Below are 18,104 nucleotides of genomic sequence, written 5' to 3'. Positions count from 1 at the left end.
CGTGGTAACAATTGCATGTAGAAGAGAATGGTCGTGTTGCTGCTTCTTTTGTAGAGAGGACAAGTAGCTGTTTATGATTTAGTTACCATCCGACATGAGAAAAATGAGAGGGTAAACATTTTTCAAAATACCAGATTTGCTAGTTCCTATTCCCTTTCCCCCTCTGCAAACAAAGCACTGAAACGGGCTCATAGGTGGAGGTGGATTTGGGTATGTCAAATGAACTGCTTTGCATAACTCTCGATTACAAATACATCTGATTCACTCAGTAGTCTCGTCTCTACATCCTTGTTACTGACCAACTTCTCCTGCAGGTCATCTTTGATGGTGAGGAAGCTGTTGATGCTGGAGGGGTGACAAAGGAATTTTTCCTCCTGTTGTTAAAGGAACTCCTCAACCCCATCTATGGCATGTTCACTTATTACCCAGAGTCAAACCTGCTGTGGTTTTCAGACACGGTGAGTCCTTACTCTGTATACAGACCACTTGAATGAATACACTCTGAGTGACAAGCGAGTTAGTGGCAGCTGTGGGAAAGCAATGATCTTCCTCCCGTTTTCCACCCATGACACAATGTGAGCTCTATTTCCAGTCAGCCTAAATTAGTACAGGTCCATTAACTTTAATAGAACTGTGATAATTATGCCTGTAAAGGAATTGGCTCTTTCTCTTTATTCTTAGCCCATAATAAAACATGTATTAAGTATCAGATGGTTGCTTGTAATGGAGGGGTTAATAGAACTCTCATTATCATGAATGTGATAATCATGTGGTGGTTTACAGGACTAGAGGCTTAAGTTGTAATGACATTAGTTCTGTGCTTCCCCTGCTGTTCACATAACTGCAATCAATCCACTTATTTGTGCATCACTATCACCTTCAGGGTCTAAACTTGTTAATGCTCTATGTCAGGGAGCTCTAAAAAGGCAAGAAACGTGGTTTGCAGCAGAAGCTGGTTGGTTTTGGAAGGGTGTGAAGTGCAAGTTCTTTGCCTGTCAGATAGCATTATGCTGGAGGGTGATGGTTTATGTTCTTTTTTTTCTTGCCCTTCCTTGCTAGCAAGATGGAGAACTATGTTGTCAGTCTCCCCTTAAGATGTAGCTGCCCTGGTAGGGGTTCTTTTAATGCATTAATTATATTCTACAAAGGAGGAAATGACATGGTACCTTTTGTAACTTGTAAACAGTATTACAGAGCAGTTACTCTTTGTGTTCATGATGTAAAAATAGCAGTGTCTTTTGGCACCAAGAATGACAGTGTAAGCACTGAAAACACTAGAGTCGTTTACTTGCGACATTTAACAAATATAGGCAGACTGGTTGTGACTGACATCTCAGTGTGAGAGTAAATGTGGGAAGGAATGAAGACCAGTGTACCAACACCTACCTGTATTTGCTTAGGTACCGCTATGGTTAATAAGTTTTTAATAGAAAACAGGATGGGGGGAGGGGACAGAAGTGTTGCCATCTGTGTACCGCAAGAAAATATGCGAATGTTGAAGCCTCACTGATGTCTAAAGCAGAAAAGTATAATAAGGAAATAAAAGACAGAAAAGATGGAAAGCAGCTGTAGCTATTTGAAGCTGTTTCTATAGCTAATCATGGCTTGAAAAGGTAATAGGTCTTGTTTTCTGAAGCCTCAATCCTGTGCTACAGTCAAGCAGGCCAGGATCAAGGAATTCAGGACCAAACTGGGACCTGATGAGAACAGTTTGCTTTTACCCCAGCTGAGAAAGTAGGGGCCAGCTTCTTAGTGCCATCACCTCATGGGGATAAGGGGTACTGTGCACTGCACCAGTTACAGTGTGTCTCATCAGGATTTCTGTGCATGGTTTTGAAGTGTTTTGTAGAACACAACTGGTTTCATTTGATTGGCATCATATGCGGTCTTGCAATATACAACTTCACCGTGGTAGACCTGCACTTTCCCTTGGCTCTGTACAAAAAGCTCTTGAATGTGAAGCCGTGCCTAGAGGATTTGAAGGAGCTGTCCCCTACAGAAGGAAGGTATGAAAAACAAAAGGGCAGCCTTTCTGGAAATGGAAACCTTCCATTTGGGAACAAGAAATGCCAAACTGGATAATAGCTGTTCAGTAAGCCACCTCCTGATCCCTTTCAGTGACTGATTAATTTGGGGGCTGTGATCCAAGGAAAGTATTTAGGCATGTGAGGAATTTCACAGGAGCCATCTCCTCTCCCACAGGCTGTCGAATCTATGTACTCAGACTATAACTCCTGCAGTGACTTTCCAGACCTCCCCAAAACAGGTATCAGAATATCCAAAAGATACCTACTAGACCCCTTAGAAAGCAGGGAATGGGGGCCTAGCACTCCACAGCGTGATTGCCTGCAGGATCCCAGACTGCAGCCTCAGCCTCTTCCCCCTGGCCAGGCTTGGCTTAGTGAGCAGGTCTGATGTGCATCTCATGACGTAGCCCAGGACAGGAGCTGCGTGGGGTGTATGTGTCCCTTCAGGCAACTCCTTCTCTGTTGTCCTCTACTTGGACCACTGTAACTGTGACATGGTCCCGTGCTAAAAAAGAGTTTGAATGGGGCAAAGGAATGGCTTTTTCTAAACCGGGTGTTGAATATTTTCTGTGTAATTTTGTGGGGGCTTTTGCTCTCTCTGACACTGAGAGGTTAAGGTCACATTGTCTGACTGCTGTTTCCTTTTTTCCTCTGAGCTGCTGTCTGATTTATCAGCACAAAGCTGCAGCTGCGTTTAACAATAATGCAGAAAAACACCAAGAAGACAGCAGCAGAATTTAGAGTAATAGGAGAAGAATAATTTGAACATAACAGGGATATAGATATAACTTCCTACCACCCTTACTTCCTTCGTTTCCTCAGACCTTTGTGTGGTGTTTATACTGTCTAGCAGCCCTTAAGAACTTGAAATTTAAATCTATTCTGAGGTCAGAATCATTAATGGGAATCCTTATACGAGGTAGGTATGGATCGTATTGATAATTTGTGTAGAGTGGCATTTATCCTGCTTCTAACAAAACGTTTCCGCGTTTGAGGTGTATTTCTTTCTTGCCCCTTCAAGTGACTCAGTTTCTCTCTTGTAATCCTATTACCCAGATGTATGATGATGTTCATGATGATGTTTACTTTTGCTGATTTTTCCTTTCCCCTTTAAATGTATGGTTTTCTGAATCTCTGATTTTTTTCCTCTTCTTTCCCTACTTCTCTTGTAGGAGTCTTCAGCAGCTTTTAGATTACCCTGGGGAAGATGTGGAGGAGATGTTCTGCTTAAATTTTACAGTAAGATATATTTAACATGTCAGTGCTGTGATTGTTATGGTACGCTTGAAGCCCATCTACTTATTCATGCGTATTGTAGCTTACTCCTAAGTATGCCTGTAGCACATATCTCATAAATCTTAGAAATGTTGAAATTCTTTGCTGGCAACTCCCTTGTTCTTGTTTGTGGCCATGAAAACTCAGGTAGTAAGTCGATAAGCTGGGTGATGTTCAAAATAGCAGTTGTCACTGTGGCACGTGATTTAAGTGCCGGTGGCTGACTTCTCAGCCACAAGACAGTAAGAAGTAGATTCCTAAGTCCCCCTTGAAATGGAAGTTAGGCTTTGACATCACTGAGTTGATTCTTGAACTGTTAACACAATTTAGAATTTTCCTTTCTGTCGTCATATTAATATTTTTTTTTAACTTTAAAGGTTACAGTGAATGTGCTCGGTCAGACTTCCTTAAAAACAAAATGCTGGAGCCTTTTGCTAGGATACAAAATGAGGTAGTTGCATTCCTGTGCTACTGGGGTTGTAGAAGAACTTGTTTCTTGCTAGTAGCCTAGAGACAATAGTTTCTATAATAGTGTTGATTCCCCAAAATTAAGAGCCAAATCTTTATGTACATTAAGATATTAGGTAGGTCCCTCATCACATTCAAACATGTAGAATCTCGCAAAGAAGCACAGCGTCTTTGTTTCAAAGTCCTGATGCTCTAACTGACTTGGAGTGATGGGTTCCTCTCGGGCCTGGTCTAGGTTCATGGCTATCTGTCTAGAGCTGGCCTGAGGTAATAACAAGGTGCCAGAAAGCTCTGCTATGTGCTGTGGAGAAAATATTTGCTGAGCTGGGAGAATGTTGTCCCCTGCCTTGTTTAATAAAGGACAGCACATAAAATAGTGTCTTGTATCAGACTAGCGTCTGGAGTCATTCAGACCTGAGTCTGACTGTATCTCATGCAGGTCAGAGCTGCAGTTCAGAGTGAGATAATGAAACGATAATCAAAGTGATAATAATACAAACTATTTTAAAGTAACCTGGTAGAATCATCTCCAAATTCTCCTTTCATTTAAAAGGGCATTCTTGGTCTCTCTTTTCTGCACTTCCTGTCACATAATACATACACGCATACAGACATACATGCTAAAGCCTTGAAATAATCTCCTGAACTCTGAAATGAATAAATAATTGATCTCCATGCCTGTCAAAACCTGTGACTCTCTTGTGCATGGCAACTTGAAAATTGACCCTTTTGCATTTTCTCCATGTGACCGATTGTATGCGTACTGAGTGCGCTTGTGTTGGTGCCATTCTAGCCCAGGCAAAAGCAGCAAATTGTCTGTGGTCATGCAGTCTTATATTGAGAAGAGATGAATTAATATACTGGCATTCCATTATAAAAATGGAGTCCTTTTTGTTGCCAGAGCACGTGGTCTTACTTAAATATAGTGGGTTTTTTAAGTGATCAATCCCCCTTTCCCCCCCCCCCCCACAAGAAATTGATACCTAAACATCTAGAATAGATTTTGTCAGGCATAACAGGTATTTTAGAATACTTGAAAGGGTAACTTTGTTCACTTCCAGGTTTGCATTTAGGCTTAATAAGTCGTACAGCAAATATAAGTGATAACAAATGATGAAACGTGCAGGGCATTTACAGCAGAGAGAAATTGCTTTGCATATACCCTTTTCTCAGGCCTCTCTACTGCACCCTTCACATACCAGTAATCAACTGTGAAAGAGGACCTTGTATTTTTTTTGCAGGCTTGTGGCCTGGGAAGTGCTTTTGATAAAACTAGTTTTCTTGTTTTGTATAGATCTGCAGGGAAAGCTATGGTGTGACAGAGCAGAAGAACCTGATTGAAGATGGAGACAAAATTTTGGTGCAAAAGGATAATAGGTAAGTGGGGCATATGGGGGGATAGACTCAGGTTTCAAGTGGAGTCAGATGCAATGCCACAAAAAGTTTGACTGAGACGAAATTTTGGAGGAGCATTAGAAATTATTGTGAGCAAATTCTGGGACCTGTTGTTCAAAATTGTTAGGCATCTGTGAGCCTTACATAAACAAGGTTTTTAGCATCTTTCCAGCTGCTTTGGAAAAAGTCCTATACCATTTTGGATACATAGCTTCCCTGTAAAAGACCTTCACATGCACCCTTTAGCACAGTTTACACAGGGTAAATAGAGATTGCAGAATGATGTGGGCCCTTGAAAGTTAATCTCCCTTATTGTGTTTACAGGAACTGTACATGACCAAAAAACAACACAGACTAGTAAACTTGTTTAGACTATTAATTCAGAAGCAGGAAGCACATTCCCTTGTGCATGTCTGGTAGGAGAGAGGACCACCATCCCTGATTAGAGCTGCAAGGCACTGTTGTACATAAATAGACTCCTTTCCATTTGACTGACTCCCTGAGAGTTATTACCAGCAGAGCCACCATTTTCCCCCACCTTTTTTTCCAGCTGCTAAACTGTTTTCTTCTCATAATCTTGTAATTGGATTTCTACAAATGCGTTTCTTACTTGAATCAGCATTCAAATTCTTTCTCTGCTGGCAAAACAGTGTGATCTGGCGATTAGTCAGCAGCATGGTTAGAGGCTTATACTAGGGCTGCTGAAGACCTTGCTGGCAAGCCTGGAGATGAAGTCATTTCCTATTAATCTGATTATTTAAAAAGGTTCAGATTGTGTCTAAAGCCATTGCTGTAACAAAAGTATTTTCTATTACCTTCTTAGCTACTTCACTACTGCACAAAAGGGTGCGTGTTTACAGCTAGATAGCTGCCTCCGTGCAAAATCCAAGTGGAGATGGAGCAGTGTAAGTCTGTCTCCCTGCAAAGAGAAGGTGGGCTTCAGGTAAATAGAGAATTTGACTTATACTTGGTACAGTGAGGTAAAAATGAAAATGCCTGTGATAGTCTCCTTTAGGCTTTTAGGTTGGCCGTGTTGACTCTAAAGAAAAAGGCCATTTTTCTACTGTGTGCCAGATAAGCTTAGGGGAAGGAACACAGATTTTAGCTCAGAGCAAATGTTTGAGAAGAGCATCCATATTAGCTCCTGCAGCTTTTAAGTTAGAATAGGCAAGAAGAGAAGCAAGCCTATGAGGAGAAAGGCTAGTTTGCAGCTGCACTGGATTAAGACATTCCAGAATGTAATTGCTTTGTCTTGACCCGAGTTTTGAACTCAAGCTAACCTCTAAATCCGAGTCTAGACGCAGCTGTCACTTTGTCCACCTTGCAGTGCTTAATGACTTCCTCCACCCCTGCGTTCAGAGGTCAGGGGATTAATTTGCTGCCCTCTTGGCCTCGGTAGTGTGCTGCCTGCACGTTCCTGGGCACTGCCCTTCCTACTTGAAGAAGAAGGTTCACCAGGTACTGAAAAATTCAGTGTTGCCCTCACTGAGAAATGCCAAGTAGGAAATGCCTGCATTTTCCCTTTTTCCTTTAGAGTCCCTACTGGGTGTTGCAAGAGAAAATGTTCTTGATAGAGGGTGTGTGACCGTAACAGTCGGGGAGGTATTACGCGCTCAATCGGCTTGAATTTCCCTTACGCTCAGGTCACTACCGGGAAAAAGGCAATAGAACAAAAGCACTGGACAGTAAATCCCCCTTTACTATATGGCTTCTTATTCCAAGTTTTCATATTTGTCAGTCTACATCTTTATTTTTGTTTTAAGGTTTCTCACCCATCCTTTGCTGCTTTTACACAGCATATGCTGTGAGAGTTCCTCTACCCAAAGGTCAAAATATTACTTTTGATTGTGACCTCCTCAGCTAGAGACTGAGATACTGCGCTCTGCATTTTTTTTCCTGACCTGCTTACCTTTTGATTGCAAGTGTGAGCTGCTCTCAAATGTCAGGCAAAAAATGACTGCTCAACCTACACAGGCTAGTTTCATGTCTGTTTGCCACATTATGCAGGCTGATGCTTTATTGTCAGGTGTAAACAAAGGGGACGTGCTTTAAGTCATTGCACCAATAAAATTCTAGTCTTGCGCTCAAGTTACGATACCGTAAGAAAAGGAATGGGAGAGAGTATTAAAGATGCTTAACTTCCTAACAAAATCCAGAGGTGAGAGTTTGGTTGAGGCCTGCCACAAGTTTCTGGCAATGATTACAGGACATTGTTTTTATCTTAGTGCTGTTCTTAGAAACCTTTGAAGCAAAACAGGGTTGTCATTCTGAGAGAAGTCGTTCTCTTTGTCACGTACTCCAAATGCCGATCAGCGCATTGTTTAGCCAGAGTTTGAAGGTGAAGAGGTAGTTTCCGTCTCCGTAGCTTTCTGAGGGTAATTTCCTCGCTCTGTAGCGAGGGGAATTCCTTGAGAATTAACCTGGTGCATTTCCCATCGGGGGCAGGAGGGAAGGAATCGGCCCTGCAGTCTCAGACCAGGACTTCCTCAGTCTTGCCTGTAACCTACTGCTTTAGTTTCAAAAGCATTGAACACCTGGCAGGACTCTCAGTGAGGAGTGAGTCAGCTGCAGCTGCCCCTAAAAATCACAGGGTACCTAACCAGGGTTTTATGAAGCTCTTGGTTTTGGACCTGGCTGTCTTCTGGGCACCATCTGTCTGGTCTGGCTCCTGCTGCCTGGTGGCGTGCTGGCTGGTGGCATCCGGCAGTTGGAGGTTGTCGCAGATGGGCGGGCAGCCCTGTGCTGAGTAACCCCCGGCGCCTGTGGGCTGAGAATAGCCATAGGTTATTTCTTGCACGTCCTAAACGTAGGGTTGCAAGAGCTGAGACAGAGGGTGGATGTGTTCCTCTGGTGACTGAATCCTGATATTTACTTTACACACTCTCAGTGGGGGCGTGGGCTCCACGGAGAAAAAAGCTCTGTTCCTGACAGCTCCCCAGAGCTTGGAGTCGCTCCTGGCCTGTCGGCAACTGGATAGGAGGCCGCTCTGCGGGTGTATCGGTAACGCACAGCCTGGGCTGCCGGGAACCTCCCGCGCTGCCGTTGCCAAGCGTTAAATAGACGCGTGGCGATACTTGTTGCCTAATTCTTTGTCAGTATTACAGTGACTCAGCTGGTGGAAGGAAGGCAGTGGGGTGAACCTGCTGGAGACTGATGTATGCAAGATGCATTATAGCCAGAAACATTTAATTCTGGCCTGCTGAACTGTTTGGTTATTTTATTTTGAATACTTAGGAGATTTCCTCTTTAATCCCCGTCAAATATGCTTCTGGCCTGCAATTGCTCTGTAGGAAGACTAGCTGTGCCAATGCTCAGCCATATGAATAAAAGTGCTTTCCTCTACCTGCTCTCTCTCAATGCGCTAGGGAAGAATTTGTTGAAGCTTATGTGAATTACATCTTCAACCTCTCCATCGATGAGTGGTACACGGCCTTTTCCACTGGCTTCCTGAAAGTGTGCGGTGGAAAGGTCCTGGAACTCTTCCAGCCCACAGAGCTAAGGGCCATGATAGTTGGAAACAGTAACTACAACTGGGAGGAACTGGAGGAGGTAAACCTTCCCTCTTGCCTTATGTTTCTTCTTCTTAACAAGTACCAGGATGGGGCAGTTGGGTGAGATGGGCGCGAGCCTGGAACACAAGATCTGATAAACCACAGATGTCTTTTTCTATATTCCTTGTACACCCTACCAACACTCGTATGAAAGCTTCTGGCCTACTGGGCTCTCCTGCTACTCATAAAGCTCATGGAGAGAAGTGGGGACAGGAAAGGACAGGAAAGGCAGCTTTCAGTCTGCCCTGTTTAGGGATGAAGCCTGAGACTGAAGAGACGAGACAATATCGGGGTCTTTACCCAGAGTAAAACTCATGCCAGTGCACGAGAGGAAAAAGTAGGGTGCCAAGCGCTCAAAGGGGAACCTGGACGCAGGGCAAGAGTTGTAATCCTCTCAAATGTGTAGCTCATTACTTGCCCTACCCTAGCCGTGGAGTTGACTTTGCAATGCAGAATGTGTGATCCTGTCCATGAGTCCAGCCTGTGAGCAGGCCCCCCAGGATTCCTCATCACACTTGTTAATTAGTGAAATAGCTGGAAGCGAAGCACCTTCCTTCTGCGGGTTGCTACGAGAGCCCTTTTCTGGCTCTGTGAGCTGTTCTATTGCCCATGATGCATCCCGTGCTCTGTTTTGTGACTGTCATGTGTGGATCTGACATCAGATACCAGGAGAGATCAGTTCTGGTTTCTGCTTAGTCTCTGCTTTCTAGTACCAGGTGAAATGATGTGACTTTTTGGTTTTAACAGAGTGCTGTCTATAAAGGAGACTACAGTGCAACACACCCAACCGTGAGAATGTTTTGGGAAACCTTTCATGCATTTCCCTTGGAAAAGAAGAAGAAATTTCTCTGTAAGTATCTTGCAGTGATGCAGGCTCTCTCTTGAAATGGGAAAGTTGCAGGGTGACAAGTGGAGAAGCTCGTGCTTCACGTAGCAGGGAAGTGGGGCCGCGCGTTGGAGTGAGCAGGTAACAGATGGCTGCTGTCCCGCTGGTGTCACCGTGCTAGCACGGTGGGTGCTGTGCTGAGGAGGCGAGGAAGCCCCCGGAGAAATGGCCTCAGGGAGGGTGTGCCCTGCCTTCAGCAGGGCGCCTGGACGCGGTGTGTGGCTGCGCTGGACTTTGAGCGTCCCAGCCGCCCACAGAGCTGAGCTGCCGGAGGGTTCACTTTACCTGGGGACAAAATGAGAGGGGAGTAAACATATGTGGTTTTAAGGGCAGATTCTTGGAGTTTGTTGCTGCAGCTGACAACTTTAGTTCCCTTGAGGATGGGATTAACCTGGGAAAGGTTAATCATTTTTGTTTTGGCCTGGTTTTGTTCCCTGTTCTTGTACCCGCTAATCTGTATCTGTTTGGAAACAGTTGGTTCCAACCACACAGACGGAGGCGTGCTGAGGAAAGCACTTTTCTCTTGATAGTGTTGACAGATTATTCAGTTCTAAATATTCTAGATGAACTCATCTCCAAGAAGAGATGGTTAATCAATTGTTCAGTCCTCAGAATTTAATTTACTCCTTAAACTGACCCTTGCAGAGTTCTTTCCTGTTTGTTTACCCCCGCCAGTCTTAGAGAACAGCCCTTGTCCCAGCTCTCCGATCCGCCACCGAAAAGCGTCCGTGTCCGTCTGAGCCTGTGGACAGAGGAGAGATGTTTTCTTGGGGGCAGCAGCCAGCTTTGGGGCCGGTGGAAAAAGAGCTGAGGAGTCGCCCAGGCTGGGTGCCTGGCCTTGGGACTTTGTTTTGGAAAACTAGTGTGTGTCCTTTGAAGGCCTGAAAAAGCCCTGCCTTCTCGTCAGCCTCCTGCGAGAAGCAGCGGGGTAGGACGTAGGATCTTGCGCTCTGCTTAAAAATAGACTCCCTGGCATTTGCCCCCCCACCTTGGTCTCAGGAGTCACTGTGGTGCTGCAGGGCACGGTCACGTCAGCGCGCTCAGATGTCCCTGCTGCCCTGGCCGACCGGGGAGCTGCACATCTGTCTGTCCCCCACTGCAGTGAGGTCCATGCGAGGGGCAGGCCTGGTGCCAGCCTTTTGCCAGGCAGCTGTTCGGATGGGGCTGTTCCTCCGAGCCCGCAGCTACTGCAGTGGGAGAGCTGAGCCGGCAGTTCGGCTGCGCTGGGGGGTCACTGTCCCATTACTTGGCCAGGAAGTAGGCGCAGACGCAAAGTAGTCGCTGTCCTCTTAGTGCAGCCGGTTGCTTGGAACAAACGCAGTAATGCATGGCCGGATTTTTGCTGGTGCAGCTCCCCTGCCTGCAGCTGTCTTTGGTATCAGCACGTTGCTTCAGGGAAGATGCTGCTTTGGAAAAGGCTATAGGGTAAAACCAATTTTTATTGCCCTCGCAAAAAAAATAACGGATGGCGTTGGAGACGCGTACGCTGAACCACGGGCCTAGCAGTGGCTCGTGACCCTTCCTTCTAACGCGAGGGGAGCCGAGCACGTTCAGCACCAGACCTCTCCTCTGGACGAGGGTCAGGGCAGCGCTGGAGTCATTTGTGGTCGCCAGGGCTGTGTGCTGCCCGGCAGCGCAGCGCTCCGCCCTGGGCCGAGTTGCCGCCTTTAACAACAGACACGCTGGTGGACGACCACTGAAGAGGCGCACGTGTCCCAGTTAGTTAGACTTTCTTCCCAAATAAATGAGCAGAAAGCCAGTTGTCCTGCGTGCTCAAGCTGGACAGACTGGCCAGAACGTGCGCGCTGAGGCGGTCGCCCGTGCAGCGAGGGGGTCTGCCCCGGGAGGCAGCGCGCCCGCCCTAACCGCCCTGCCTTCGCTCTGCTTTCCCCAGTGTTCCTGACGGGCAGCGACCGCATCCCCATCTACGGCATGTCGAGCCTGCGCATCGTCATCCAGTCCACCGCCAGCGGCGAGCAGTACCTGCCCGTGGCTCACACCTGCTACAACCTCCTGGACCTGCCCAAGTACAGCAGCAAGGAGATCCTCAGCGCCCGGCTCATCCAAGCCATCGATCACTATGAGGGCTTTAGCTTAGCTTGACCAGTAGGGAAGAGACACTGACACTTGGGTACAGAGGAAACAAAGAAAGAAAGAGTGGAGTTGGCTTTATTTTTGTAAGGGAATGGATCAGAAAATTTTGGGGAATAATATAATTAGTAGTAATAATAGATACAGATGATGCAGTGTCTCAACCTGATGCTGGCTGCATTTTCTGGGATTTCAGCAGGGAGAGACTGTTGCTTAGACTTTTTTTTTTTTTTTTTTTTCCTAATCCACTGAAAGAAATCAGTTCAGTCAGTGGGGTTTTTTTGTTTGTTTGTTTGTTTCCCTTTCGCTCTGCACCACTGCCCTCCTAGCAGCTCCTCGTAGTTTGCTTTTACTGCCCATGCACACACAGACTTACCTCTCCTTTTAGTCCAGTTGTTTAAATATTTTGATGTTCTTTGCATTTTAGGCTATGGTGGAAATTCAGGATGAAATAGTGATCATCATCTTGAAAAGCTGTGATTTTTTTTTTTCCCCTACCCTTTTTTTCCTTCTTTATTAGTGCAAGCTGGTTCTTGCTTGCTTTAAGTAAGTAAGTAAGTGGATATGCCCCCCCCTGCCCCTTGGTCCGGGCAGGCGGGTGCTGGGCTGGGATGTTGTTCGTGACCTCCCAGCACAGTGTATTAGTTATGGTACAAGCTCTGCCACCTTGCATCAGGCTGTCTCACGGTGAGTACAGTGGCTTGGAGGGAGTCAGCTTGTTTGTCGTCTTTTGTCTCAAATTGTGTTCCCAAGCGATGTCGTCGTCTTAAAGTCTCCGACTCCTCTGAAGCGGTGGTTGCGTTCAGACTTTTGGAAGAACAAACCGTACCTATAATGATGGCTTTCTCAAATTGCATCTCGCTCGTATTGCGTTTCTATATTGGTAAGTCTGCAAGATAGACGGAGTGGGCCTAGCTGGGCCTTGTTTCTCCAGCCGAACAGACACCATGTTCCAGTTCAAGGTGAGGTGGCTGCTTTGACTACCGCTGCCTGTTCCCAGAAGTCGTGTGGTCACATGTGTGCACGCGCGCGTGTGTGTGTGTGTGTGTGTGTGTGTGTTTGCAAGCCCTCTGATCTCATGAGGAAACGATCTCAGATGTCATGTCATGATGTCATGATCTCAGAAAAAAAGAAATAAGCATGAAACCCGTGTTCACGCATTAACCCACTCTTTAGAGATGATGATTGGTTTTATGTTTGCAGTTGGGATTATTTTCTGAGGTTTAAGCTGTTTGAGAGAAGCCTCCTTTCACTTGTCAGCTATTTTGCCCAGTGCTGGGGGCACCTAAAGGACAATCAGTGATGTGAATGAAATGATTGGAACTACGTATCTCCTGTAAGATGGGAGCTTCATCTTCTTCACCCCAACCCCATTCCCCCCCCTTCAGTGATGTTTGTTTGAATGAGCCCCCTTCAGGTCTTGATGTCAATCTCACCTTAAGCCTAAGGTGGGTTTGGAATGGACTGACTTGTTATTAGGACGTACAGTATTTATGCACCATGTTCAATATATAATATTGCACTTTGCACTTCGTAACAAAAGGTTTTCAGCTTCTGGGTATTTTTTTTTTTTTTTTTTAAGAAAGACAAATTGGTGGCTACACTGAGAGCCCTTCAGCCTCTTTACAATGCAGCATTAAGGACAAATATACAGTTATATCAAATTGTTTATTTTCTATGATGTGTGTGTACATAGTTCAGTATTACGCAATAAATCTGGTGTTTGATTGAGACAGCATGGCTACCTTTGTGTTGGCGGTGAAGGAGGGGCTGCAGCGAGGTCTGAGCAGTGCCAGGCGCAGGGTTCGGTTCCTCTGCCTGCCCAGCTGGTCCCCAGGGTGCAGCTGAGGGCCCCAGCACCCCGCCTGGGACCCGCCTGCCTGTGGCTTGTGCCCCTGCGTTAGGGCTGTCGCACTGGTCAGTGCCCGGCTGTCCTGCACGTGCCCAGCGCAGAGCAGCACTGATGACGGCGGGAGCCGCAGCAGCTCAGCAAACTGATCCTGAAGTGGAGGGGACCGGGGCGAGTGGCACCTTCCTGGCAGGTAGGGGGAACTGCAGCGTGTGCATCGCCCCTCCCTCAAAATGCCAGTAAGGAAGTTAGCGAGGTGGTGCAGGGCCCGGGTCAGTCACTGTCACAGTGGGACAGCATCAACTCACTAGTGATATTAACGTTGTCATACTGTGCTAAAACAGGATTTCCATAATATAGTCCTAAGGCCTCCAGTTCTCCTGAGCATCTCAAAGAATGGCTCTGCTTGTCTTCACTTTAGGAGAACTCCTAAATATATAGTATTTTGGTATAGTTAATAAAGATGTAACATGAAAGTATTTATATATTATTTGCTGGCTTATGTCTCTTCAATTCATTAATTGGTAATTAATTATGTTATCTACAACATATGACAACAATACACAAATACAGTCAACAGATAGATTGTATTAAAACAGTTACCTGAAATGATTGTGGCAAATGAACAAGACGGGAGATGAGAAGTGAAAAGAGAAGACTTTGCCCAAAGCTTGACAAGAGGCTGGGAAAAAGAGTAGCTACTGAATTTCCAAGGCCTGTGGTGGCACAGGGTCAGGAGTGTGGAGTGTGGAGTGTGGAGTGTGGAGTGTGGAGTGTGGAGTGTGGAGTGTGGAGTGTGGAGTGTGGAGTGTGGAGTGTGGAGTGTGGAGTGTGGAGTGTGGAGTGTGGAGTGTGGAGTGTGGAGTGTGGAGTGTGGAGTGTGGAGTGTGGAGTGTGGAGTGTGGAGTGTGGAGTGTGGAGTGTGGAGTGTGGAGTGTGGAGTGTGGAGTGTGGAGTGTGGAGTGTGGAGTGTGGAGTGTGGAGTGTGGAGTGTGGAGTGTGGAGTGTGGAGTGTGGAGTGTGGAGTGTGGAGTGTGGAGTGTGGAGTGTGGAGTGTGGAGTGTGGAGTGTGGAGTGTGGAGTGTGGAGTGTGGAGTGTGGAGTGTGGAGTGTGGAGTGTGGAGTGTGGAGTGTGGAGTGTGGAGTGTGGAGTGTGGAGTGTGGAGTGTGGAGTGTGGAGTGTGGAGTGTGGAGTGTGGAGTGTGGAGTGTGGAGTGTGGAGTGTGGAGTGTGGAGTGTGGAGTGTGGAGTGTGGAGTGTGGAGTGTGGAGTGTGGAGTGTGGAGTGTGGAGTGTGGAGTGTGGAGTGTGGAGTGTGGAGTGTGGAGTGTGGAGTGTGGAGTGTGGAGTGTGGAGTGTGGAGTGTGGAGTGTGGAGTGTGGAGTGTGGAGTGTGGAGTGTGGAGTGTGGAGTGTGGAGTGTGGAGTGTGGAGTGTGGAGTGTGGAGTGTGGAGTGTGGAGTGTGGAGTGTGGAGTGTGGAGTGTGGAGTGTGGAGTGTGGAGTGTGGAGTGTGGAGTGTGGAGTGTGGAGTGTGGAGTGTGGAGTGTGGAGTGTGGAGTGTGGAGTGTGGAGTGTGGAGTGTGGAGTGTGGAGTGTGGAGTGTGGAGTGTGGAGTGTGGAGTGTGGAGTGTGGAGTGTGGAGTGTGGAGTGTGGAGTGTGGAGTGTGGAGTGTGGAGTGTGGAGTGTGGAGTGTGGAGTGTGGAGTGTGGAGTGTGGAGTGTGGAGTGTGGAGTGTGGAGTGTGGAGTGTGGAGTGTGGAGTGTGGAGTGTGGAGTGTGGAGTGTGGAGTGTGGAGTGTGGAGTGTGGAGTGTGGAGTGTGGAGTGTGGAGTGTGGAGTGTGGAGTGTGGAGTGTGGAGTGTGGAGTGTGGAGTGTGGAGTGTGGAGTGTGGAGTGTGGAGTGTGGAGTGTGGAGTGTGGAGTGTGGAGTGTGGAGTGTGGAGTGTGGAGTGTGGAGTGTGGAGTGTGGAGTGTGGAGTGTGGAGTGTGGAGTGTGGAGTGTGGAGTGTGGAGTGTGGAGTGTGGAGTGTGGAGTGTGGAGTGTGGAGTGTGGAGTGTGGAGTGTGGAGTGTGGAGTGTGGAGTGTGGAGTGTGGAGTGTGGAGTGTGGAGTGTGGAGTGTGGAGTGTGGAGTGTGGAGTGTGGAGTGTGGAGTGTGGAGTGTGGAGTGTGGAGTGTGGAGTGTGGAGTGTGGAGTGTGGAGTGTGGAGTGTGGAGTGTGGAGTGTGGAGTGTGGAGTGTGGAGTGTGGAGTGTGGAGTGTGGAGTGTGGAGTGTGGAGTGTGGAGTGTGGAGTGTGGAGTGTGGAGTGTGGAGTGTGGAGTGTGGAGTGTGGAGTGTGGAGTGTGGAGTGTGGAGTGTGGAGTGTGGAGTGTGGAGTGTGGAGTGTGAGTGTGGAGTGTGGAGTGTGGAGTGTGGAGTGTGGAGTGTGGAGTGTGGAGTGTGGAGTGTGGAGTGTGGAGTGTGGAGTGTGGAGTGTGGAGTGTGGAGTGTGGAGTGTGGAGTGTGGAGTGTGAGTGTGGAGTGTGGAGTGTGGAGTGTGGAGTGTGGAGTGTGGAGTGTGGAGTGTGGAGTGTGGAGTGTGGAGTGTGGAGTGTGGAGTGTGGAGTGGGAGTGTGGAGTGTGGAGTGTGGAGTGTGGAGTGTGGAGTGTGGAGTGTGGAGTGTGGAGTGTGGAGTGTGGAGTGTGGAGTGTGGAGTGTGGAGTGTGGAGTGTGGAGTGTGGAGTGTGGAGTGTGGAGTGTGGAGTGTGGAGTGTGGAGTGTGGAGTGTGGAGTGTGGAGTGTGGAGTGTGGAGTGTGGAGTGTGGAGTGTGGAGTGTGGAGTGTGGAGTGTGGAGTGTGGAGTGTGGAGTGTGGAGTGTGGAGTGTGGAGTGTGGAGTGTGGAGTGTGGAGTGTGGAGTGTGGAGTGTGGAGTGTGGAGTGTGGAGTGTGGAGTGTGGAGTGTGGAGTGTGGGTGTGGAGTGTGGAGTGTGGAGTGTGGAGTGTGAGTGTGGAGTGTGGAGTGTGGAGTGTGGAGTGTGGAGTGTGGAGTGTGGAGTGTGGAGTGTGGAGTGTGGAGTGTGGAGTGTGGAGTGTGGAGTGTGGAGTGTGGAGTGTGGAGTGTGAGTGTGGAGTGTGGAGTGTGGGTGTGGAGTGTGGAGTGTGGTGTGTGGAGTGTGGAGTGTGGAGTGTGGAGTGTGGAGTGTGGAGTGTGGAGTGTGGAGTGTGGAGTGTGGGAGTGTGGAGTGTGGAGTGTGGTGTGGAGTGTGGAGTGTGGAGTGTGGAGTGTGGAGTGTGGAGTGTGGAGTGTGGAGTGTGAGTGTGGAGTGTGGAGTGTGGAGTGTGGAGTGTGGAGTGTGAGTGTGGAGTGTGGAGTGTGGAGTGTGGAGTGTGAGGTGGAGTGTGGAGTGTGGAGTGTGGAGTGTGGAGTGTGGAGTGTGGAGTGTGGAGTGTGGAGTGTGGAGTGTGGAGTGTGGAGTGTGGAGTGTGGAGTGTGGAGTGTGGAGTGTGGAGTGTGGAGTGTGGAGTGTGGAGTGTGGAGTGTGGTGTGTGGAGTGTGGAGTGTGGGTGTGGAGTGTGGAGTGTGGAGTGTGGAGTGTGGAGTGTGGAGTGTGGAGTGTGGAGTGTGGAGTGTGGAGTGTGGAGTGTGGGTGTGGAGTGTGGAGTGTGGAGTGTGGAGTGTGGAGTGTGGAGTGTGGAGTGTGGGTGTGGAGTGTGGAGTGTGGAGTGTGGAGTGTGGAGTGTGGAGTGTGGAGTGTGGAGTGTGGTGTGTGGAGTGTGGAGTGTGGAGTGTGGAGTGTGGAGTGTGGAGTGTGGAGTGTGGAGTGTGGAGTGTGGAGTGTGGAGTGTGGAGTGTGGAGTGTGGAGTGTGGAGTGTGGAGTGTGGAGTGTGGAGTGTGGAGTGTGGAGTGTGGAGTGTGGAGTGTGGAGTGTGGAGTGTGGAGTGTGGAGTGTGGAGTGTGGAGTGTGGAGTGTGGAGTGTGGAGTGTGGAGTGTGGAGTGTGGTGTGGAGTGTGGAGTGTGGAGTGTGGAGTGTGGAGTGTGGAGTGTGGAGTGTGGAGTGTGGAGTGTGGAGTGTGGTGTGGAGTGTGAGTGTGGAGTGTGAGTGTGGAGTGTGGAGTGTGGAGTGTGGAGTGTGGTGTGGAGTGTGGAGTGTGGAGTGTGGAGTGTGGAGTGTGGAGTGTGGAGTGTGGAGTGTGGAGTGTGGAGTGTGGAGTGTGGAGTGTGGAGTGTGGAGTGTGGAGTGTGGAGTGTGGAGTGTGGAGTGTGGAGTGTGGAGTGTGGAGTGTGGAGTGTGGAGTGTGGAGTGTGGTGTGGAGTGTGGAGTGTGAGTGTGGAGTGTGGAGTGTGGAGTGTGGAGTGTGGTGTGTGGAGTGTGGAGTGTGGAGTGTGGAGTGTGGAGTGTGGTGTGTGGAGTGTGGAGTGTGGAGTGTGGAGTGTGGAGTGTGGAGTGTGGAGTGTGGAGTGTGGAGTGTGGAGTGTGGAGTGTGGTGTGGAGTGTGGAGTGTGGAGTGTGGAGTGTGGAGTGTGGAGTGTGGAGTGTGGAGTGTGGAGTGTGGAGTGTGGAGTGTGGAGTGTGAGTG

The 18,104-nt window shown here is 48.2% G+C and overlaps 1 protein-coding gene across 4 annotated transcripts in view; it reads left to right on the top strand.

Moving 5' to 3' along the window:
• LOC134139607 (probable E3 ubiquitin-protein ligase HERC3) overlaps positions 1-13,426 on the top strand; it is a 51,512-nt gene extending 38,086 nt beyond the window's left edge. Inside the window, exons 19-25 of one of the 4 annotated variants that reach the window (XM_062574209.1) lie at positions 315-458; positions 1,840-2,006; positions 3,200-3,266; positions 5,065-5,147; positions 8,531-8,714; positions 9,464-9,566; positions 11,497-13,426. In XM_062574209.1, coding sequence (XP_062430193.1) covers positions 315-458; positions 1,840-2,006; positions 3,200-3,266; positions 5,065-5,147; positions 8,531-8,714; positions 9,464-9,566; positions 11,497-11,705 — 957 coding nt within the window. In that variant the 3' untranslated portion in view covers positions 11,706-13,426. Of the gene's footprint in view, positions 1-314; positions 459-1,839; positions 2,007-3,199; positions 3,267-5,064; positions 5,148-5,988; positions 6,157-8,530; positions 8,715-9,463; positions 9,567-11,496 lie in introns of those variants that run through there. The other 3 variants (XM_062574210.1, XM_062574212.1, XM_062574211.1) reach the window with 3 other exon arrangements.
• Positions 13,427-18,104: the final 4,678 nt, after the last annotated feature.

The sequence above is a fragment of the Rhea pennata genome, chromosome 4 (genome assembly GCF_028389875.1).
Source record: "Rhea pennata isolate bPtePen1 chromosome 4, bPtePen1.pri, whole genome shotgun sequence".
Lineage (NCBI taxonomy): Eukaryota > Metazoa > Chordata > Aves > Rheiformes > Rheidae > Rhea > Rhea pennata.
This window is presented reverse-complemented; position numbering and strand designations above follow the sequence as displayed.